The following is a 20,703-nucleotide window of genomic DNA, read 5'->3' as shown; positions in this document are numbered from 1 at the left end:
ACAGTGGTGACATAACTGACCTGCCATCACTGTCTTGGTGGCTTTTTGTTGCCTCTTGAGAAGCCATAAGCACAGGAGGAGGAAGTTGGCACTTGACTGCCTTGTGTGGAGGCTGAGCTTTTGGGGCCCGGACACCTGAGCTGTGGTTTCCATGTCTGACTTGTGCTGATCTCGGGCTGTGCTGCTGCTGGAGGGGCAGCCCTTCCCTCTGTGCCTCTGCTCTGTCATTCCTTCTCCACTCTTGTGCTGGTGCCTACACAGCTGGAGAGTTTGCTGTGTTGGAAAACTGGTTTAGCTGAACAGTTACTTCATAAAAAATTAAATTTAAGGGTGGTAACTTGAAGTGATGGACACAAAGCCCTGTGAGTGCTGGTAACAGAGTAAGGGAAAGGCTTCTTTGCTGTTCCTGCTTCGACTCTGAGCTGCTTCAGTTCTCTGAGCTGGCACAAAGGAAGGCACTGCTCCAACTAAAGAAGTGAGAAAGGGCAGGGATGTGAGGCACAAAAATGAGAGTGAACCACAACCACTCCTTTTAATTCACTGAGCCCTCAAGGTTGTCTTGGATGTTATTGAGCTCTTACAATTTTAGCCTGAATTCATTCCCATAGGAATTACCTTTATAGAGAGAAGAAAGATAGTGATATTTAATATCATAATATTTTATCAAAAGCAATGGGTGCCTTTGGAATGAGGAGTTTATTTCACAGATAGCCAAAGAGCCTTTAAACATAGCAGTGAAGTTTGTTAAATTTGGCACAGATGCTATCAAAGGAAATATTGGCAGCGGAGAACCAGTAAACCCTGAAAATGGGGAGAGTAAGTGGGAAGGGAAGAAGTAGATAAAATAAGATGTAAGAGTTTTCTATTTTTTGATGACCAACTTGAATTGAAGTGGCATAAAAGAGGGTGGGCATATACGGTGGTTTGAAGTCACAGTGCTTCACAGCCTAAGGTATGGAAATTAAAATAGATGTTAGAACAGATTGAGAGAAGTGATTTTTTTTTTTCCAAACAACTAAGATTGATCAAAACACCATAAAGTTAAATAACATCTTTAGCCAATACAGAATCTTGGGTGAAATAGCTGATATTTTTCTAATGCTGGTGTTAAGGTGTAGTTCTAAAATTGCTCCTCTTCATAGTTCTGCTTTGTAGGTGACACAAATCATTTTGTCTGCCACACCCAGGATTATGAATTGACTGAGCTTCTGGCAAAAGTAATTTATTTAGCAGACTCCATTTTGCATGACTAACTATTTGTTTTTGAAATACCAAGAGTGAGCTAAGGAATTAAACTATTAAGTAATTATTATGTGCATGGTAAATAGCTTAAAATTGTATTTTTTACAAGGACCCATCAGATTCTACTTTTCAGATTCTGAAAAATAAAATTGTGCCTTTATAACCTAGTTATATCATAGTCATAGTCAGAATCATAGTCATAGAAGGGACCTTAAAGGTCAACTAAGTCCACTCTCGTGCCATGGGCAGGGACACTTTCCACTATCCCAGGTTACTCCAAGTCCCATGCAACCTGGCCTTGGACACTTCCAGGGATGGGGCAGCCACAGCTTCTCTGGGCAACCTGTGCCAGTGTTTTACCGGTTTCAGTTAGAATTATTTGAGCAGATACATGGAAGCAAATCTCCTATAGGGGGTTTTCAAAAGTGCCTTAACGCTGTGGCATGAAGGGCAATAACCTGTAGTAGATCAGAAGATGTGAGTAAAATCACTTCAGAGTAATTATTCACCTTTGTCATGGGAGGAAAGAGTTGGCATAATTGTAGCAGAAAGCCTTATTGTTAGGATTGATTTTGATTGTTTTGAGAAAGGTGACTGAAAAAGTAGGTGGTAATGGTGAAAGGAATGCTGTTGCAGTTTGACCCAGTAAGCTTTAGAAGTTAACCAGTAGAGCAGTTCTGTGGTTGTTCCATGGGCACCTTGCTTTACTTGTGGTCAAATAAAGAGCACCAATTTAGAAATTACAGTTCTTTTCCCCCTTGTTGGAAAAGAAAAAAAATCAACTTATAAGAAATAGAAAACAAAAATAGTTTATTTAGGTATCTTCTATAGTAAAAACCAAACCAAAGCCAAAGCAGTGATCATTTGATGATGAGCAACAGACAAAATGGGTTAGGAATATGGAGATATCTATATCTATAAAATAAGGAATGTGAGGAGTTTGGAAGTATGACAGTTGCTTTGCAGAGGGCCCATGATGAACAGTTTAAAAACAGGGATTTGTATTTTCTCAAGCCCAAAGCAATAATCTATCCTTTGATACGGGAATCCTGACAAAAACTACTTAAAAAACCCCAAACCAACCCCAAGATTTTCAAATAGCATGCTATTAGGAGCTTTCAGGTAAGGCCAGATTATTACTGCTGCAAATTGGATCACATCTCCTGTATAGTTATTTTAGTGTTCCCTTGTTACTCAGTCATCCCCTGCTGCCATTTTTGTATCAACAAAGTGGGGACCAGTTGTCACTGGGTTTCGGTGTGTGCAGGGAGCTGTATGTCACTTACTCTGAAGTGTCTCAGTTTTGAATTCATGTTTTTTGGCCTCTTCTTTCTTTATAAGCTGTCAGTGCTTATGCATGTTTCCCAAAGACTACGAAGATAATACATACAGTTATCTTTTAATAATCAGTGGGGAGTATCTGTAACATACCAAGAGATGATTCAAGAATGCTGAATTACAGCTTATTTGACTTTTACCCTCAGAGTAGGATGAAAAAGTACATGGTGCTCCTGTTAAAGTTGTTATAATCTTTTCAGTTCTTGAAAAGCAATTAGTGCCTCAAGGCTGAGAATTTTTTGTTTGTTTGTTGTTTTTTAAAGAATCTCATAGGTAGCTCTCAATTTTAACGGATTATTGACTTTCCTACATGGTAGGAATTAATCTCTAAAATTAAATCTTTAATGGAGAAAAAGAGAAGTTTATAAAGATCTTTGCTTCCTGAATTCACAGCTGAAAAGCCTGGGAGATGCTTTGTTATTTAACTAAGAAATCAAAAGGAAAACTGAGTGAGACATGGGTTGTCTGTTCATAAACTGAGATCTGTTGAAACAAGGCAAATATATCCTAATAGAAATAGACATTTACTCCTTTGAAAACCAGGTGCTGCTTCCATAAGCTGGAGCTAATAAAAAAAGTCTAATGAATAACATACTTATTTATCTTCAAAATATCATAAATAAATGAAGCAAAGTAACAAATATTTATAGTAAACATAGATGTTTACAGTTGGTTACAAAAAATAAATTCAGCAGTATAAAAATGGCACATTACTCAATGTCCTCAAATTGGAAACTGTCTTTGACTACTTTTAACCTCTTTCCAGTCTTTCCTCTTTGTTAAAAGAATCATAAACTGTATGTTGTAGCTGTTCTCTGTATTTTAATCATCTAGAATAGGAAACTAATTATTCTGAAGAATCTAGAAGAGTTAATATCTGATTATAAAAAACAAGCCCCAAGCAAACAAAAAACTCCAGTCACCCCTGTAAATCTGCACTCCTACCACCACCTCCCCCCACCCCCAGACATTGTAGGGAACAGTCTGTTATGGTACTGCTGGTTATTACTATGTCATAATACTGTGTTATTTACAGCAGTCTTAGAAATAAATCTAAGCTATTTGCATTGTAACTTGATAAATGTCAGCATGTTGTGGAAATGTCCGTGATTGAGCTAAATGTAGACTGAATGAAAAGATTGAAGATCTCCGTAGATCAGCTTGCTTGCTGGGAATTATTTTTGCCTTTCCTATTCTGAGTGTAAGCAGAATTATTGAATATTTCAAAAAGATTCTTATCCCTGGATATGCCCTTGGAATCCCGTTTCCACAGCAACACAAAGCTGCTGATAAAAAAATCCCTTTTAAACTTCAAATCAGTCTTTTATTTAGAGTTGTAATTAGGATGTTTGCCTGTAGCATTGTGTGTTTTGTGTGTATTTCTGCATATGCTGAGAGCAGCCCGTAAAAGAGCCATGAGGTGAGTAATCCTGGGAGTGTTGGAAGAGTATCCCGTGGTGGGGTGAGCCCGCAGGCAGCGTGGCACGGGAGTGCTCTGGGGATGGGGGTGCCATGGAGGTTGTTTTGCAGTGGCTGTGTGAAGAACCAGCCCTGTGTGCGATGCAGGGATTGCCAGGAGCTGGCTCCTTTCCTCCGGCAGCTGCAGCGTGCTCTCACTTGTTCCACTTCTGCTCCGAGGGAAACATGCAGGGAATAGGAATGGATGGAAGGATGTGCAGCAGCCGCTGCGGGTGGAAGGAGCTGAGCTTTGGCGCTCGCCCAGATGTGCCTGCTGAAAAGCCCTCCTTCCCGGGGAGGAGTTAACGAGAGAGGGGCACATGGCACTGGCGGAGCAGTCCCTGCTGTGTGCTGGGCTGCTGCGAGCTGAGGGGCCTTTCTGGTCACTGCTTTTGGAAGCAGCCCCACCCTGGACTTCTGGTCAAAAAGGAAGTTAGTACTGGAGCAGTACAAGGCTAAAAACTGGCTTTAAAAGTTGTGTGGTGCAACTTCTTGGGTTATAAATGCTCATTTGTTTATTTTGTGCATCTGTGCATGATGTTTTACTTAGTCAAAACTTTGTTATACATTTACAAGATACTTAAAATTAGGAACGATAAACTGTACTGTGAGGGCTTGTATTGATTTTCACACAGTGTTGCAAAAGTATCTAAATAATGGAACTCTTGCAGGTTGTCACGGGATAGTAACCACAGCTTGAAATAGGAATAATGTTGTGGCTACTTGAGTTGAGTACTTGCAAAATCTATATTTAAATTTATCAAATTACAGATAAATAGCACTCATAGCTGAATGGTTGCTTCAGTTTGTGAAGCTGCACGTGGCTGGGGTGGAAATAAATCCGTTTGAGTATTTAGAGTGTTGGTGACTAGATTCATCATAATGTGAATAACACAGACAAAGAGACAATTATGTGGGCAGTGATCGGTATGCACTTATCAATTAGAAAGTAGAAGCTATAAACTAGCACTCTAAAAGTTGTTAGTATGTGAATTGTTATTCCCACTTCACAGATTTTTATCTTCTCTGCAAAGAAGTCAAGATAAAATAAGGTTCCTGCCTTTAGAAGGTGTCCCAATTAACTGATTCAGTGCAAATATAAACAGTTGTGAGGTTTAGTAGAAGCTGACAGCCCAGACAAGTAGGTTACACTGTGCACACTGGGACAGCACTCCCAGAATGCAAATAATCTAAATTTAAGGTGTGCTGGGAGGTGGATGGGATGTGCATGTGGAGCTGTCTCTGGTTGGACTGCAGGGGGAGCGCGGGTGATTATTAGTCATAAAATTAGATCTTTAATTCCAGCTGTGGCTGAGGTGTACCCTAATAATAAGTGATAAGCTGGTACGTGGAGTGCAGGGGGGTGACACAGAGAGGACTTGGATTCTCACTTTTGTACTGGTTTCATTTGCAAACGCTACTAGTGCACACTATGAGCAGCGTTCTTCTTCAGCAGAGTTCTGGAGAGGAGTGTGCAAATCTGGTGGCAGGTTGGAGGGAAATTGTGAGAAACAGGGAAAGCTTTGGGAAACAACTCAATCTGGCCTACAGATGACCCAATTTTGATAGTTTATGGTGCTCCCTGGGTAGTGAAGTAGTTGTTGCTACATGGCTTCATAGGCCTAAAAGGGGTCTGGTAGTAGCATGGCTCTTCAGTTCCACTGAAGTTCAGTCTGATATGTAGCTTTCATAGTTTTTTATAGCACATGTCAAATTGAAAAAGCACTTTTGTAAAGGGTCACAGAGTTTACTTAAAACCAAATTTGCTTTGAAGGCTGTAGAATGTGAAATGATATTAACTAGATAATACAGATTCTCAGTGTACCTGTATTATGCATGACATTTAAGGTATTATGCATGAGCAAGTGTACCTGACTGCTTGTATGATTAGTTTCTTGCTCATAGGAATTGAGGTAGTCCTTCATATGTTTAATCAAGTTACAGAAAGGCTCATCTTCCAAAAGCATGACAATAGAAATAAATCCAGTGTCCCTTCTAATGTTTCAGCAAGGCGGTATTTCAGTTTTGCTCCCCTTAGCTGAGGCAGTGCATGCTTAGTGGTGTTAGTGTGGGGAGATCTCCTGATACAAACAGAAAAACGTATGGAAAAGGTACCCTGGAGAGGAAATTCATTGCATCTCTACTGCAAATACTCAGCTTTTTTTCCACACTGAATTGTGTTTTATAGTTGAACCATCTGAAAGCAAAATTACCCATCCTTTTCTAAATAACAGCATAAACTATTTGGCAAGAAAATCCTTCAGGAACTATTAAGTGAAACAGCTACAAGAGAGGAAATCTTGGCATATTTAATTGATGAATTCAAGTTCTTTTAATCTGTACAAGGAAAGATGCATATTTTTCATCAGTAGTCAACCTTTGCTTGAGAAACAGTAACTGAGAGATTTATCAACTATTGTAAGAGATTAGGAGCTTTTATTTATGCATCATCAATTGGTAAATACTGGCATTTTGCCTTTTTTCTGCTCTGCATAGCTGCTACTGTCCAGTCCTTTGAGAGGAAGTAAGATTCTGCATTGTGGAAGAAAAAATTGCTCAAGTCAATACAAAGGAGGATGCAGGAGGTTTGTGTATAATGATAAAATGGTTCATAGAGTTCTTTTATTTCTTTCCTCAGTCCAGGTTGTTCGTGCTTCAGAGTTATTTCTGGTTTTGTTTTCTGCTTGTGCCCTGCCTTACTGGTACACTGTAAACCCTGCAGGTGATGAGCTCAGAAATCACTGTAGCCAAAGCACTTTTGAAGGCGATGGCAAGTTCCACTTATGGCGCTTGGTTATTATCTATTTTGGGACTTAGGAACTGCTAATGTGTTATCTATATATGCATATACATATGCAACAGCAGCAGTTGTAATGAATACTTGCTCAGCATGTGGCATTTCAAAGCGCTGGTGGAGCATCCGAGTTCAGGGTTTCTAGAGACAAATAAATGGTGCAGTCTGTGGGTACAGAACAGAGTTTAGGGATCCAGGCAGGTCAAAGGGATTCTGTGGAGAAACCATGCAAAAAGGATGTTACATGTGCATGAGCTGTGTGAAGCTCTTACTGACAACACAAATTACATGTCAGTTTTAATAATGGAAGTGAGAAATGTTAAACACTCTTGTATCTAGTGGTGACAGTAGTGTCTCAAAACACCTTGTTGCACCATACTCTGTTACTAGTAGAAGAGCCTTGATGTGGTCAGGCATTTGAATTCCTTTTAGGTCTCCTTTTCTAATTGGATTTTTGTATTTTATTCTGCTTTGCCTGGTCACCAGTTACCTGGTCATCTCAGCAGAGTAAGGCCAATTAAGAGAGTTTCAAAGAATGTTCTGGGACTAAATTATAGAAAATCAGTGGGATGTAAAGCCTCTCCGGCTAGTATGTTTATTTTTTATATTAAATGGTTGAGGTTAACTGAAAGGTATGGAATTTGATTGTTTTTTAATTTCCAAACAATGCAGGGGTGACCAAAAGGAAATTTGAAAGAAACAAGAATCGTATACACACATTTAAATTCTAATTAATTGAATTACCATATACTTTTATTACAAGTAGAAGGTGTATGATAATGAGATGCGTTGTCATTGATATAAACAGAACCATAGAAAACATCTTAAAACTTGTAAGGATTCATAACATTTTAGGATATAGCCTGCACTCAGATTTTAGAAATTTGTGTGTATTTTACTGAGCCTTTTAATTAGACTCAGGCTGTGATATTCTTCGTGCATGTGTAGGCATGTTGAACAGAGATGCTGAGCCTGCTTTATTGGGATAGCTGGGAATGCTGTTCTGAGCTCCTGGAATGACAGTCCTGTGAATGTAGCAACCAGTGTGTTCTTTAATGTGGGTCCCAATCCCTGTGATCCCTCCCTGCCCTGCTGCTGCCTCCCCTCTGAGTGTACACTTGGATACATCTTTCTCCTCTTGAACTCTATTATCTTTGGAAAGGTGTTTTCACAAATTCTCCACCCCTTTTGTTCCTCCATGTGTGTTACAGAGGTGCCGACAGTGTACATCAATGGAGGGATAAGAGGTTGTGACAACGGTATTGCTTGCAGGAGTTAGACATAGGATGTGGAATTCTGCTGCTTGAAAGCTGGTTTCTGAAGGCTTTTCTGTGCCCCACGTGAGTGGGTTAACTCAAGATTAACTTTTTCTCTCAAACTTTTGATGATGACAGCATATAGAAAAAACCTCACGCTTGTTTGTTCTACAGGCTGATAAGAAAACCAAATACTTCTTCCTCTGTCCAGGATCCCAAGAATCAGCAGACTCCAAGTCAGTTGGGAAAGCCAGTGGCTGTTGAGACCCATATTTTTGTCTGTTCTCTGAACTAAAAGACATGTGTCGCTGTCACCTCTCTTCATTTGATAAAAATAAATGTAAACCAAGTGCATCACCCCTACATTCCATTGAATTCATATTCTTTCTGAAGTGAATTAATTTAATATTCGTTATAATTGATGTTATTGATTCTCCTCTAGTTCTGCTTACGATAACGTCAACAAAGTTCGAGTTGCTATAAAGAAAATCAGTCCTTTTGAGCATCAGACGTACTGCCAGAGAACTCTGAGGGAGATCAAGATCCTACTGCGCTTCAGGCACGAGAATATTATTGGAATAAATGACATTATCAGAGCTCCAACTATTGAACAAATGAAAGATGTGTATCCTTTGCAAGTGTTAAGTTATTCTGCATTGTTAGTGATGGTTGCCTCCTTCTCTGTTATGATTGTTTCTTCCTCTTCGTCCTCTTCCTTACTAAATTTTAATAAAAGGTGGCTTCTATTGTTGTAAATCGAAAGGGAAATTAATAGTATTTGCTCAGTCTATAGATAAATAGATAAATTTGATGTGTAGATGAACTCTAGTTTTGTCCTTTCTTGTCCAGGAAAAGAGAAAAATGTTAATTTCTCTCTTCCAAGGCAGAGAACTCTACATTGTAGAAAAGATTTAGCTTAGTCACTTAATCCTAAAATTATATTTGCTCTTAATAGAGCTGCTGTTAAAACAGATTGATTTGAGGAGAAAATAAAATGGCTAGACTCTGCTATAATTCTCTAAAATTTTCTTAAAGGATAAACTTGATACCTCTTAGGGGGAAAGAATTAAAATAAAGTAAAACACAACCCCCAGTCTTGCAGTGCTTTGTGCATTTGTGAAAGGTCTGAAACTGCACAGGGGCAGGTAATTGCCTGATTAACACATGGAGATCTGTCCTTTTTGTTACACTGATGGTCCTTTTCACGGGAAGCTTGGGTTTGTGTGGCTATGACTTCATGTGTGTGTCTGTCGGGTGAGGCAGTGTTAGCTGGGAGGCTGTACCTGGGATACAAGGCCTGGCTTAGACTCACGCAGCTGAATTTTCCCCAGTCCACGTGCATTTGTCCCTGCTGGATTTGTGGGTCATTGTAGATGTCTGCCCAATACAAGCCCCAGGTGTGTGTGGGCAGAAATTGGATTGAGTCCAGGTCAAATGTTTGCACTTCACACTATCAATATATTATTTGAGTTCAGGCTTATGTGGGGCCCTTTTGACTGATGTAAGTGCATGGTGCCTGTAAAACGGTGTCCTGATTGAGAGGTCCGGTATAAATACCCAGAGGAGAGGATGGGAATACCCAACTGGAATGGCAGTAGTGGTGTGTTTTCACAAAATCCTGGTTCAGTGAAAAGTGATCAGGGAACTACACCCCAAGGGTTTTGCAGCCAGATTGAATTATGAGGGAAGAAAATTTTACTTAACTCATTGCTGTCAAAACAGATTAAAAAATTCCCTTTTTTAATGTTCATTGCAATCTTAGGAAAAAAATCATCTGTCTGAAAATACTGGGATTTAATTTGAGTAAGAGAGGAACCGTTGTGTTTAATGTAGCATAAATATATATATAGTAGAGAAGAACAGCTGAATTTTTGAAGTGGGGAGATGGAAGAGAACACTGGTAAGAAATGATCAGATCTTTTACCTTTTATGCTGCTATGCAACTGCAAGCAAGTATCTTCGAAGCTTATTAGTCATTAACTTAAAACCTGCCTTTGTTTCTTGGCAAGCAGGATAGGAACCAGATGAAATTAGGATTCCTATAAAAGTCAAGCTCTACTATAAAGAAATAGAGGTTTATGATGATTAATTGGAGAGGACCACATGCTGGTACCTCTTAGTTCTGTAAAGGGCTGCATCGTGTAACAGGATTGATTGGATTCCAAAATTCTAAAGCAAGAAGTTTGTTTCATAATTGTCATGAAAAGACAAAAAAGAGAAAAATTGTTCTAGAAGTTCCATTGAGTACTGTGTGTTGATATCTAGTACGACACCACGGGTTTTTTGCTGCCTTACATCTAATGCCTTACAGATACATTGTGCAAGATCTTATGGAGACAGATCTTTACAAGCTCTTAAAGACTCAACACCTCAGCAACGACCACATTTGTTATTTCCTTTACCAGATTCTGAGAGGGTTAAAATATATCCATTCAGCCAATGTGCTTCATCGTGACCTCAAACCTTCAAATCTGCTGCTTAACACCACGTGTGATCTCAAGGTGAGTTGAAATGTCTTACAAATTTTCCTACCATGGTCTTCATAAACTACCTGCTATAACCATGAATGTGGGTTTTTTACTGGGGATTAATGCGATTTTTATCCTTGAGAGATTGCCAATACATTATCTGGTTTGATAAAATAATTATCAAGATTGGAGTGACTAAGAATCTCTGTTAGGCTGCTGTAATGAGTGCATCACTGTTTCCATCTGGAGGTTGACTTGGAAACAGCCTCTTTCAAAGCCGGATGAAAATACTGATCTGAAGCAGAATCATGTTTACCTCAAAAGTAAACTGACAACTGTGTATATTTCAAGTTTTGGGTTCTCTGTTTACACTGTTAATGTTTCATTGTTTGTATTTGTGGGCAACTGAAGTGGCATGTGAGATTCAGTGCTGATTAAATGCACAGCAATTACTTGGAGAGAGAAGATTCCTAATTTGCATTTCCAGTGATGGACGCTGTACTCGTTAATACTACAGAAGGATGAGCTTAGAGCTGTTATGATTCTTGGAAAATGTCAGCTCAATGCTTAGTGGCATTCAGTAAAGCAAACCAAGTGTGGAGAATTAGAACAGAAATAGAGAATAAAACAGAAAACATCCTATTCTGTACCTTTCAGTTGGTTGAGTCTTCAGTTTGGTGTGATCATAGTTATCACACTTCTCCCTATGATATCTTCGAAAGTGAGGAGACCAGGATTTCAAAGTACAGCTCTCCATATCAGAAAGAGTTGTTTAGCCCAGGTCTCCTTTGCTGGAAGATACTGCATGAGGAAAAGAGAGAATACAATAGAATTTGATAACATTGTTAGTGGCATAGGGAGGGTAAATAGAGAACAGTTGTTCACTGTCCTTACCTATGAAAAAGGCAGGGGGGATGAAAGGAGCAGGTACCACTCGCAGCATTGTTAAGCTCTGGAATTTCTTACCACAGAGCACTGTAGATATTGCAGTTTGGAAAAAAAACCACCCCCAAGCAAGTTTACAGGGAAAAAAAGCTATTGAGAGCTACCTCTGGTTTAGAGTCCTATTGTGGCAAATTCATGGAAGATGAGAGAGGCTTTGGAGTATGTTCCCAATTACGCTGTACATCATGTGTTTGCTGCTGGCCACTGATGGAGTGAGATTATGGAGTTTACAGGACTTGATTTGATGTGCTACAACTGTGTTGTATACTCTGTTGCTCCTAATTACCCTCTGTTTTTTTAGTGTAGCTCTAACTTTTTCAATAAACAAACTTCAAGCAAAACAAAAATATCCTGTTCAAAGTGTGAACCAGTTGGAGGCTGTTACAATTCCAAGAGAAGTCCTTGCTGTTCGTATGCTGGTCTGTTCTAAATACTGGCTATGTGATTGGTTTGCTTTACATTCCCACTGCTACTTGTCAGCTTTTCCTAATGCACTGCTGGGCTGGTCACCTCTTGACTCCTGCTGTGGGATTTCAGCAGCTGTTATTACATCAGATCCCTTCAAAGGCATTAACCCCTTCATGAAAGAAATGGAGTTAAATCTACAACTATGTGATAGAAGCAGGAAAGAACAGTTTGGGTGTAGCTCTGGGCTATGTGTAATTTAAGGAAATAAAATAATAATAGGCAATGTTTTAACATGAAGAAGTTGGGCATGAAAAAGAAGGTAAACTCACTGTACAGCAAAATAATACAATATGACCTTAGTGTGCTCTGTTACAATTCCTTTATCAGATTTTCAAGCAACCTGCCACTGCAATATGTACTCCCTGGTGCAGAGTATAGGAGTCTATATGACAGCATTTGATTTTTCATAACCTAAAGGGAACTCTGGTGCTGTACAAATACCACATCTAAAGTTTGAACAGCAGAATTGGAAACCAGTACATGTTGAGTCTCGTCTATGGATACTGAACTTGTATTAACCTGTTTCTTTGAGGGCCGTTGTGCAAGTCTGTGTGTCAGCTCTGCACAGGGCACAGAGTTGGTTACTGTACATCAACTCAAAACAACATAGAGTGAAACAACTTAAAATCACACTTTTGAAAGAAGGAAAATAGAAAGTTTACTCATCTTGAGTGGTAATTCTGTGAGCTTCCTTCTTTCATGGTGTTATGAGAGCTCTCTTCTGGAGCTCAGAGTTCTACAGGTTGTAACAAGAGCTCCTTCTTTCTTCACCCTTAAACATGATCTTGACCTCTGGATTATAGATTTCATTTCCAGGAAAAAAGTATATGAATCTCTATTGACCAAATGTGTTTGTGAATCCCGTGGCTTGTCCTGAGCAGCTGAAAGGCTGCAGGAGTGCAGAGCTAAAGCTGTTTCTGTTTCTTTAGGCGAAGCTACAGACTTACATGTTTGAGACCTTAAAGAGGACCTACCACATGGTGAATGAAAGCTGGTGAAAGTACCTCATTTGACTTAAGTACTGTCTGTTGTTACATATTTGCAGTGAAAAATTAGATTTGAGATTTCTTGAAAACTGCTACTTGGAATCTTTCTCCAGTGAGAGTCCTGTGCAATAAAGATACTGGTCTCTTTTGCAGCCTGGCATCTTTGCCATGAATGAGATTAATGTGTACTGACGTGCCACTGACAGGCTGGAATAGGCTCTAAATAGTTTAACATTTTTACAAGTATTTTCACATGATTTCATGATTCTCTGCATCCAACAATTTGACCCGTTTTGTAGTTCTGTAAATGAAGTAAGTTACATAAAAACTCCCATGGCCATAGGAAATTCCTGGGCAAGTGGCATTAATATTTCAGAAAATGAGATCAAAGTTATTTTAAACAGATTCTCAACTAGCACGTTGCATGTTTTCAGTGTCCCACGTTACTCCAGCTGAGAATCTACTCATTTGACTTAGTTAAAACACAAACATATTATAGCAATATTATAAGTTGTGCTTTTCCATCTATGTTGTGAAAAGTCCCACGTGTTAAATGACCAAGAATTGTTACACACTGCAACAGGCTTGAAAGGAAGGCAGTGAGAGATGGGTTTTTAAGGAAAAAATGTTATTTGTTTCAGAATTTTACCACTAACTGTAGAGATGCAACTGTTTCAACTGCCATCTTATTAATAACAACTAAACTTAATGGAGACCTCTCTGTTGCCTTTTATACAAATACACACATGCAGGCACAGGCTACTCAGCAATACAACTGCAAATATTTCAGTATGTTAGTAGTATTGTTGGGTGTCATTTCATTTGCTTAGTAAATGGTCATATTACATGATCCTCCTGAATCTTCCCATCTGCTTGATAGCTTCACCCAGTTTTAAGTCATCTCTGTTTATAAAAAAAATCCCAACCATCCCTGATACTGATTGCAAGAACACTGTTTGCAAGAAGTGGAAGCTAAATATATGACTAGGATGCTGGCATCTTATTAATGAATTAATCTATTTATTTAGTGGGGAAGTAATTTCTTCTGTCTCAGTAGCATCTGTTCTGTCTCTCCAAGGAATGAAGCACTGACTGCCATACCTGGGTCTTCCATTATGCAGGAACTGTGTGCCCTCACCCTCACGTGTGCAGCCAGTGCTGTGCTTGTCCCTCACACCCGGGACTGCAGAGCACAACTCTGACCTCTCCAGCTTCTCTTGTCCCTTGCACTGGCACTGCAGGCAGAGCTCTGGATCTCCAACTTCTCTTTACTCTGCTCTGCTTTAACACTTCTGTCAGCTCTGCAGCCAAAACCCTCTTCCTTGCATCTTCAACCTTGAAGCCTTTCTCACTAATGGTGTTTCTTCTTTTCTGCTTAACCTGTTTCTGCTCCAGTCAGCAGGGGCTTTTTGTCATTTTAATGAGCTCTCTCTGTCATTGTTCTTCCTTTCCATCCCATGTGCATTTTTCAACTCAGAGATTGACAGACACCTTCTGTAATTCAGTTCTTGCTCCTCACTGTGAACCGGAGAGTGTCTTTCTTCTTTTGTTTTAATAGTAACAAACCCTAGTGCTTTACTTATGTGTAATACTAAAATTCTGCACAAGTCTCCTTGCCTGGAGTATCTAGCTTTTATCTAGCTTTTTTCTGAGTTTAGGAGGAAGAGATTACAACAATTTTGCCTGCCTGCATGATTATTTTCTGAACTCTCCATAAGCTGTCCTCTACAGTTTCTTTGTTACTGTCTTTAGAGGAGACTCTTCTGATTATGTGTACCGAGTCTCTTTATGTAAGCTGCTAATTGCACACAAGGCAGCTGCTCTGGTCTTGTAGCCTGGGAAAACCTTGACATGTTTAAAAGGGTTCTTTCTGGGCTTGTTTTTTAAGGATTCAGGGGTTTGGGTTTATTTTTTTAATATGTAGCTAAAGCCAGGTCATGCAGCCTGGCTTATGACATTCATCACTTCCTTTTCTTCAGACCTTGTGTTTTACAGTCAGCTGCTGAATCTTGTCTTTTAGAGGTAGCTTTTAGTCAGCTGAATCACTTCTTCCCTAACTGATCTATCAGTTGTCTCACAGGCAGGTTGTCCCTCCAGGAAAATTAAGGAGTAGCTGCCAGGGTGCAGTGAGGTTTCTGTGGTTGTGATAGGATTATCCATTACTGCCTTTATTGACTACAATATATTGTTACTTCACATTTTGAATATAATCAATGTACACAATTCACTATAAAAGAGTAAATATTATAAAACATGCAGAGGAAACTTCCAACTGTTTGCCACTCCTGCATTTGATGCCTTGTTTTCATGAGAGTACATATTCTTTCATGCAAATACACTTTGTGTGGAAATCATAAGCTGGTATTTGTTTGGGGGATAGCAGAACCATAGGAACATGTCTAATGTGCTGCTCAACAGTCTTGCCATTGACCTTTGGGAAGGTAAGAAAGGAGCAGCTGCTCTGCTCTAGAACACTGTCTGTCTCCACATTTTCACTTTTTTTTTAAATTTCTCTCTGGAGAGGGGGGCCACTAAATAGCTCTGAAAGCTGTGGAGCCTCCTTACCAGAGCAGGGCTAAACCCACCTCTTCCTTTTTGCTGAACTTGCTAGTCTAAATCAGAGTTTATTTTTCTTTTCCTGGTTAGATAAAACTATTTATCTGATACAGTGTTGACAAATATTTTTTTGCATGTGTTTAGTTTTGGGGGTATTTTTTTTTTCTTTAAGCTTATGCTTCCTTCAACAACCTGTAATCTCTCCAGTCTACCATTATCTCATGATTGGATAGGTTGTTTCTCATGCAAAGATGCAGTTATGGTGGTAACTTTTGTAAGAATGGGTGTTGAACTTGGTTACAAATGTGTTGGTTGCTAATTTTGTTTTCTGGAAAGCTTAATTGCTTTCTCTTTTTGTTTTCTGGTGAATTTCTAAGAGTTTGGAGCATTGTATCTCACCAGCTGTCTGGCAGAGGTGCTATTCAGTAGGCTCAGAGTGGAACGTGGGTAGAGTCCTTCCCAAATCTTCGTGTTCGAAGCCTAGCCATGACATAGTGGAATGTAAATTGTGCACCAGGAACATCTTTTTTTCCCCCAAGTGTTTATTCTTCCTGGCCCCTGAATGGTGGTTGGATATTCTTTGTAATTGATCCAAAACATTTTTCTTAAACTTTGTGTACTAATTTTTTTCTAAGAACATAGGTTGCCATTACTATTTTGGAGATGTTCCATCGTTGGTTGGGAATGATGAATTAGTAATGTTATAATATTGGAAGACGTATGTCTAATTTGCCTTTTTTCCTATTTCTTTCTCTAAACCCAGATTTGTGACTTTGGATTGGCTCGTGTTGCAGATCCTGATCATGACCACACAGGATTCTTAACAGAGTATGTGGCCACACGTTGGTACAGGGCTCCTGAAATCATGCTGAATTCTAAGGTGAGACACAGTGTGCTGCTGTGGTGCTTCTGGGGCTGGTTATTCCTTTGTGAGTACCAGCTGTACTTCCCCCTCTCTGTGTTTTTAGGGTCAGAATGCCTGCACAGTCTTGGGGAAAAATGGTAATGGATTTGCAGTACAGCTACTGGCTGGCAATAAATTTGTGATTCCAGAATCAATTATTGGATGCTACAACTGAGTAATCCTGTGCAGAACTTCCCATGTCTCCAGTTCCTTGGCAGTCATGGGACTGCTCTGCCAGTGAGCAGGACAGAAGGGTTAGGAATGAGCATTCCACTGCTGCCTCCAGCAAGGCTGCAAACGCTGCCTTAATGTTATCTTGACATCTTAATTTAGGTTTAGAATGTATAATGAGAGTGAATCTGATTCTGAATGAAGGCATGTGATCTTTGTTATGTGTCAATCTTAATTGCATTCCCATAGTCTCCATGAAGTCATTCCTTTGTTTTTTATATGCTTGGAATTACTGTTGTGTGCTTCTGTGGCTGTTTTAAGGTGTGTCCAGTCCCTGTGTGCTGTGGGTCATGGGTGTCCTCCAGAACCCCTGTGTGGGCTCCCACAGCAAAACACCTGGGTGACACCTGGGGTTGTATTGGATATTTTGGGAAGACACTGTTGTTTCTGTAGGATTTACAGTGTTGGGTGGGTTTGGTTTGTTGAGGCAATAATGTGTCTAAGGTGCTTTTAGAAAACAGACATCTGACCAATCCAGGGTTCCACACATGTTTAGGGCACTGTCAGGAGCTGTGGAAATAAGAATACTTGGTTTCCAAAATTTGTTAGTTTAAATTTGCTATAAAATCAGGGAGTCTTGAAAAATTGCAGTTGGTAACAGATTTAGCTAAACTTTGAGAATCCTTTTGGAAAAGCATGTCTTAGATAATTCAGTTCTTGCTACCCCTTCAAAGTAGTGTTTTGATAGAGGATTCTTAATTATTTCATTCTTTACAGAGAAAACAAACAGCGTGAACAAGCATGACTCATCTAAAAAAGAAAAAGATTATTTGTGTGCGCTTTCACAATTTACTAACGTAACATGTTGCTGCAGTTATGCAAAAATTTGACAAAAATATGTTTCTGCTTCCCTGCAGGGTTATACCAAGTCTATTGACATCTGGTCAGTGGGCTGCATTCTGGCAGAGATGCTCTCCAACAGACCTATCTTTCCAGGAAAACACTACCTTGACCAACTTAACCATATCCTTGGTAAGCTTTATGGCAAAGCAGCATTTCCACATCCCTCTCTCTCCGTCTTTTCTACCAGTTGGGCTGGTCTTTCTCCTGTGGGTCAATGTGTAAGGTACAGGTCTGTAGGTGTATCAGCTGTTCCCTGTAGTTATTGCTGCAGGGATTTCTACATCTAATCATTGGTTTGGGGACAACTAGAAGATACTTACCAATGTGTTTACTATATCAGCAGAGATGTTTTTAAAGTAAAATTTAAAAAAGATACTTAAAAAGCTCATGTATTATTAGATTCAGGTAAAATTTTTAAAATTTCTATAGATAAACCACTTGCTTGGATCTTTTTAACAAGTTACTGATCATTAGAAAACTCAAATGCATTTGTTTATTAAAAAAATGTTTTTAGTAAAGGTTTCTAAAATCTTCTGAGGTATTCTGTGTTCTTAAAGCATTTAGTATGAAATCGTCTTCCCATCAGTTTTAATACTGAGTTTTACCAGATAGATACAACTGTATTAATGTGCTTTTCACAGAATGCACTGTTGTTTGTATTAATTTTTTTAGGTATACTTGGATCCCCTTCCCAAGAAGATTTGAATTGTATAATAAATTTAAAGGCCAGAAACTACTTGCTTTCCCTACCACACAAAAATAAGGTACCATGGAACAGGCTGTTCCCAAACGCTGACCCCAAAGGTATTTAATGCTCTATTACATTGTGTCAAAATAATGACAGGATGGGAGTTTTTAAAACCATCCTAAATAGAACATGCAGGTCCTTTAAAACAGCACTATAAATCCAGTATAAAATCACAAACCAGTGTGAAACCCTCATAGTGGCTTATTTTTTTAAATTTAAATTTTTAGTAACTCTAAGATTACATGTTGTGGTGTTTGATCTTTACCTTACGTGTAAAATCCAAAGTCCTGTCACTGTGCTGAACATCAGATTTGGATTTTGACATCAGCATCAAACAAGTCCTGAACTTTGTTTCTGACATCAGCCAGGAGACAGCAGCTTGCTGCTGCAGTGGGTAGGGTTTGTGCAGACTGAGTGTCAGTTCTAGGTCAAACAGGGTCATGTCAGTCAAAGGGCAGGTCCTTAGGCACCACGAAAGATTACAATTTAATGGGTTAAAGAATTCAGTTATAAGTTGAGCAAAATTTATAAAAGCAAGGAATGTAATAATTATTGCCTTTCTTAACAAGGCTTTAGTAAAGGGTAAATTTGATTTTGTTTTGCTAGCTAGCAATTAATTTGCCTTTTAAACTACTTCATAGAGTTTAAGGGTTGTTTTGTTCACAGTACAGTGCTCTGACACAATTCATAAGTTACTCCTTTTTTAACTGATATGATACTTTATTCTTAGTGGATATGATCAGGTACTGAAGTACCACTTAGAAGCTAATTTCTGCAGATGGAACTGTGTCAAACTGATTATCCTTGTCATTGAGAGAAACAGCAGTGATTTATTCTGCTTTTATAACAGTGCTCATCAGTGTGAGAATTGTTACCGTGGGCTTTGACAGCTCAGATTGCAAATGCTGGTGCCTAAGCTGAGGGAATGTACTGTTTGCTGACTTGTGCAGCACTTCTCATCGACATCCTCAGAGCAGCTTTGACAGGGCAGCTTTTCCGAGAGCTGGTTGTCAGTCACTGCAGGAGAGAACTGTGCAGAACGTGCTCCAGCACAGACTGAGCACGTGAGCTGCCAGTGCTGGGAAAACGGCAGCAAAATACCAGCTGTTAATTGTGGGGCAAGTTTGAGGGTTTTGGAGCTGGTGCTGAATGCAGTGCTGGGTGTGCACCTCATCCCGGGGCAAAGCTGTGCTGCAGCCAGAAACCTCTGTTTAACATTCTGGTTCATAAATCATGTGGTGAGAAGAAATGTGATGGAATTTAGGATACTGCAGATACCTTTGGGCTTCTTGCTCCTATAATCATTCTGTTTTCTTTCCTTGCACTGATGTTTGTCCAGAGTTTCATCAGACCTCACTCGCTGTCTTACTGAATCTTCAAGTTCTCTATAGATTCTTTACAAATTGTCTTCAACAGATTTGCCTGAATCTCATAAATATAAATATATTTGCATCTTCTCTGGAGAGTATCTTCTGGGCTGCTGGTTGTGCTAGAATAGTTCACTGGGATGACCTAGAACTCCTAATGACTCTGGATAACATTTTTGTCCATAAACAGCAGTTTTCTTTTCACAATAAGAACATATTCTTAATTATTTATTTCAGAAAAGCTCTAGCTTGGTTTGGGTTTTGGCACAAAAATCCAAAGCATTTTTCTGAGAGAAGAAGTAGTCTCGGCTATTTAATTTCTGCTGTAGTTAAAACCAGATTGTTCCATAGGGTTCTATGCATTTGTTCCCTTGACATCTGTTCTGAAGCTGCAGGGCCTGTGGAAGGGTGACCTGTTAGACAGGTCGTGCCAAAGGCAGCTGTAGCCCAGGAATGGTGATGGATGGGCTGGCAGAGACCTCTGCCCGGGTTACAGCTCACAGTCTGCTGCTTCTGTCACTGCTGCTCTGGCCAGGGAACTCCAGATATACATTGACATTGGCACAGAACTTGGGGTGCTGGGAGTTCTCTGTGTAAGATCCGTGTTTGTAACACTTTGGTGGAGTGTGTATTAAACTCTTGCTCACTTTTTTCCCTCTTAGCACTCGATTTGTTGGATAAAATGCTGACCTTTAATCCTCATAAGCGGATTGAAGTGGAGCAAGCTTTAGCCCATCCATATCTGGAGCAATATTATGATCCAAGCGATGAGGTAAAGACATTGTTAAAATGTAAACATTGATTAAATTGTACAACAGGTTATTTCCTACTTTAATTTAAGGCTGGTGTTTCTAATGCTCTGATGGAGCTGAAGAAGGAATTCCATCAATTTACCAAAATTTTATATTTCTCACTGTAGTACAGCATTTTGGAGACACCACACACTAAATAGATGCTAAGGTGTCCTCTCCAGGAAATGGAGATTCTCAGCTGATGTGGCTTTGTTTCATAATGTCTGAGATAAAGGCAGAGAATGACTGTTTGCCATTGGATTATGCTTTAGAAACCCTGAATCAGAACTTGCTGTAGTTCAGTGTAC

General features: G+C 39.4%; 1 protein-coding gene across 3 annotated transcripts in view; it reads left to right on the top strand.

Annotated features, from left to right (window-relative positions):
* Window positions 1–20,703, top strand: part of MAPK1 (mitogen-activated protein kinase 1) — a 47,693-nt gene that overhangs the window by 8,497 nt on the left and 18,493 nt on the right. For all 3 annotated transcript variants that reach the window (XR_007899907.1, XM_051767969.1, XM_051767968.1), the window contains exons 2-7: window positions 8,531–8,713; window positions 10,400–10,589; window positions 16,275–16,391; window positions 17,504–17,618; window positions 18,162–18,293; window positions 20,267–20,376. Coding sequence is in view for 2 of the 3 variants with exons in the window: in XM_051767969.1 (XP_051623929.1) it covers window positions 8,531–8,713; window positions 10,400–10,589; window positions 16,275–16,391; window positions 17,504–17,618; window positions 18,162–18,293; window positions 20,267–20,376 (847 nt within the window). In the remaining variant the exon portion in view is untranslated. The remainder of the gene's footprint in view (window positions 1–8,530; window positions 8,714–10,399; window positions 10,590–16,274; window positions 16,392–17,503; window positions 17,619–18,161; window positions 18,294–20,266; window positions 20,377–20,703) is intronic.

The sequence above is a fragment of the Manacus candei genome, unplaced genomic scaffold, assembly GCF_025592945.1.
Source record: "Manacus candei isolate 608988 ecotype Guabito, Panama unplaced genomic scaffold, ASM2559294v1 h1tg000090l, whole genome shotgun sequence".
Taxonomy (NCBI): Eukaryota; Metazoa; Chordata; class Aves; order Passeriformes; family Pipridae; genus Manacus; species Manacus candei.
This window is presented reverse-complemented; position numbering and strand designations above follow the sequence as displayed.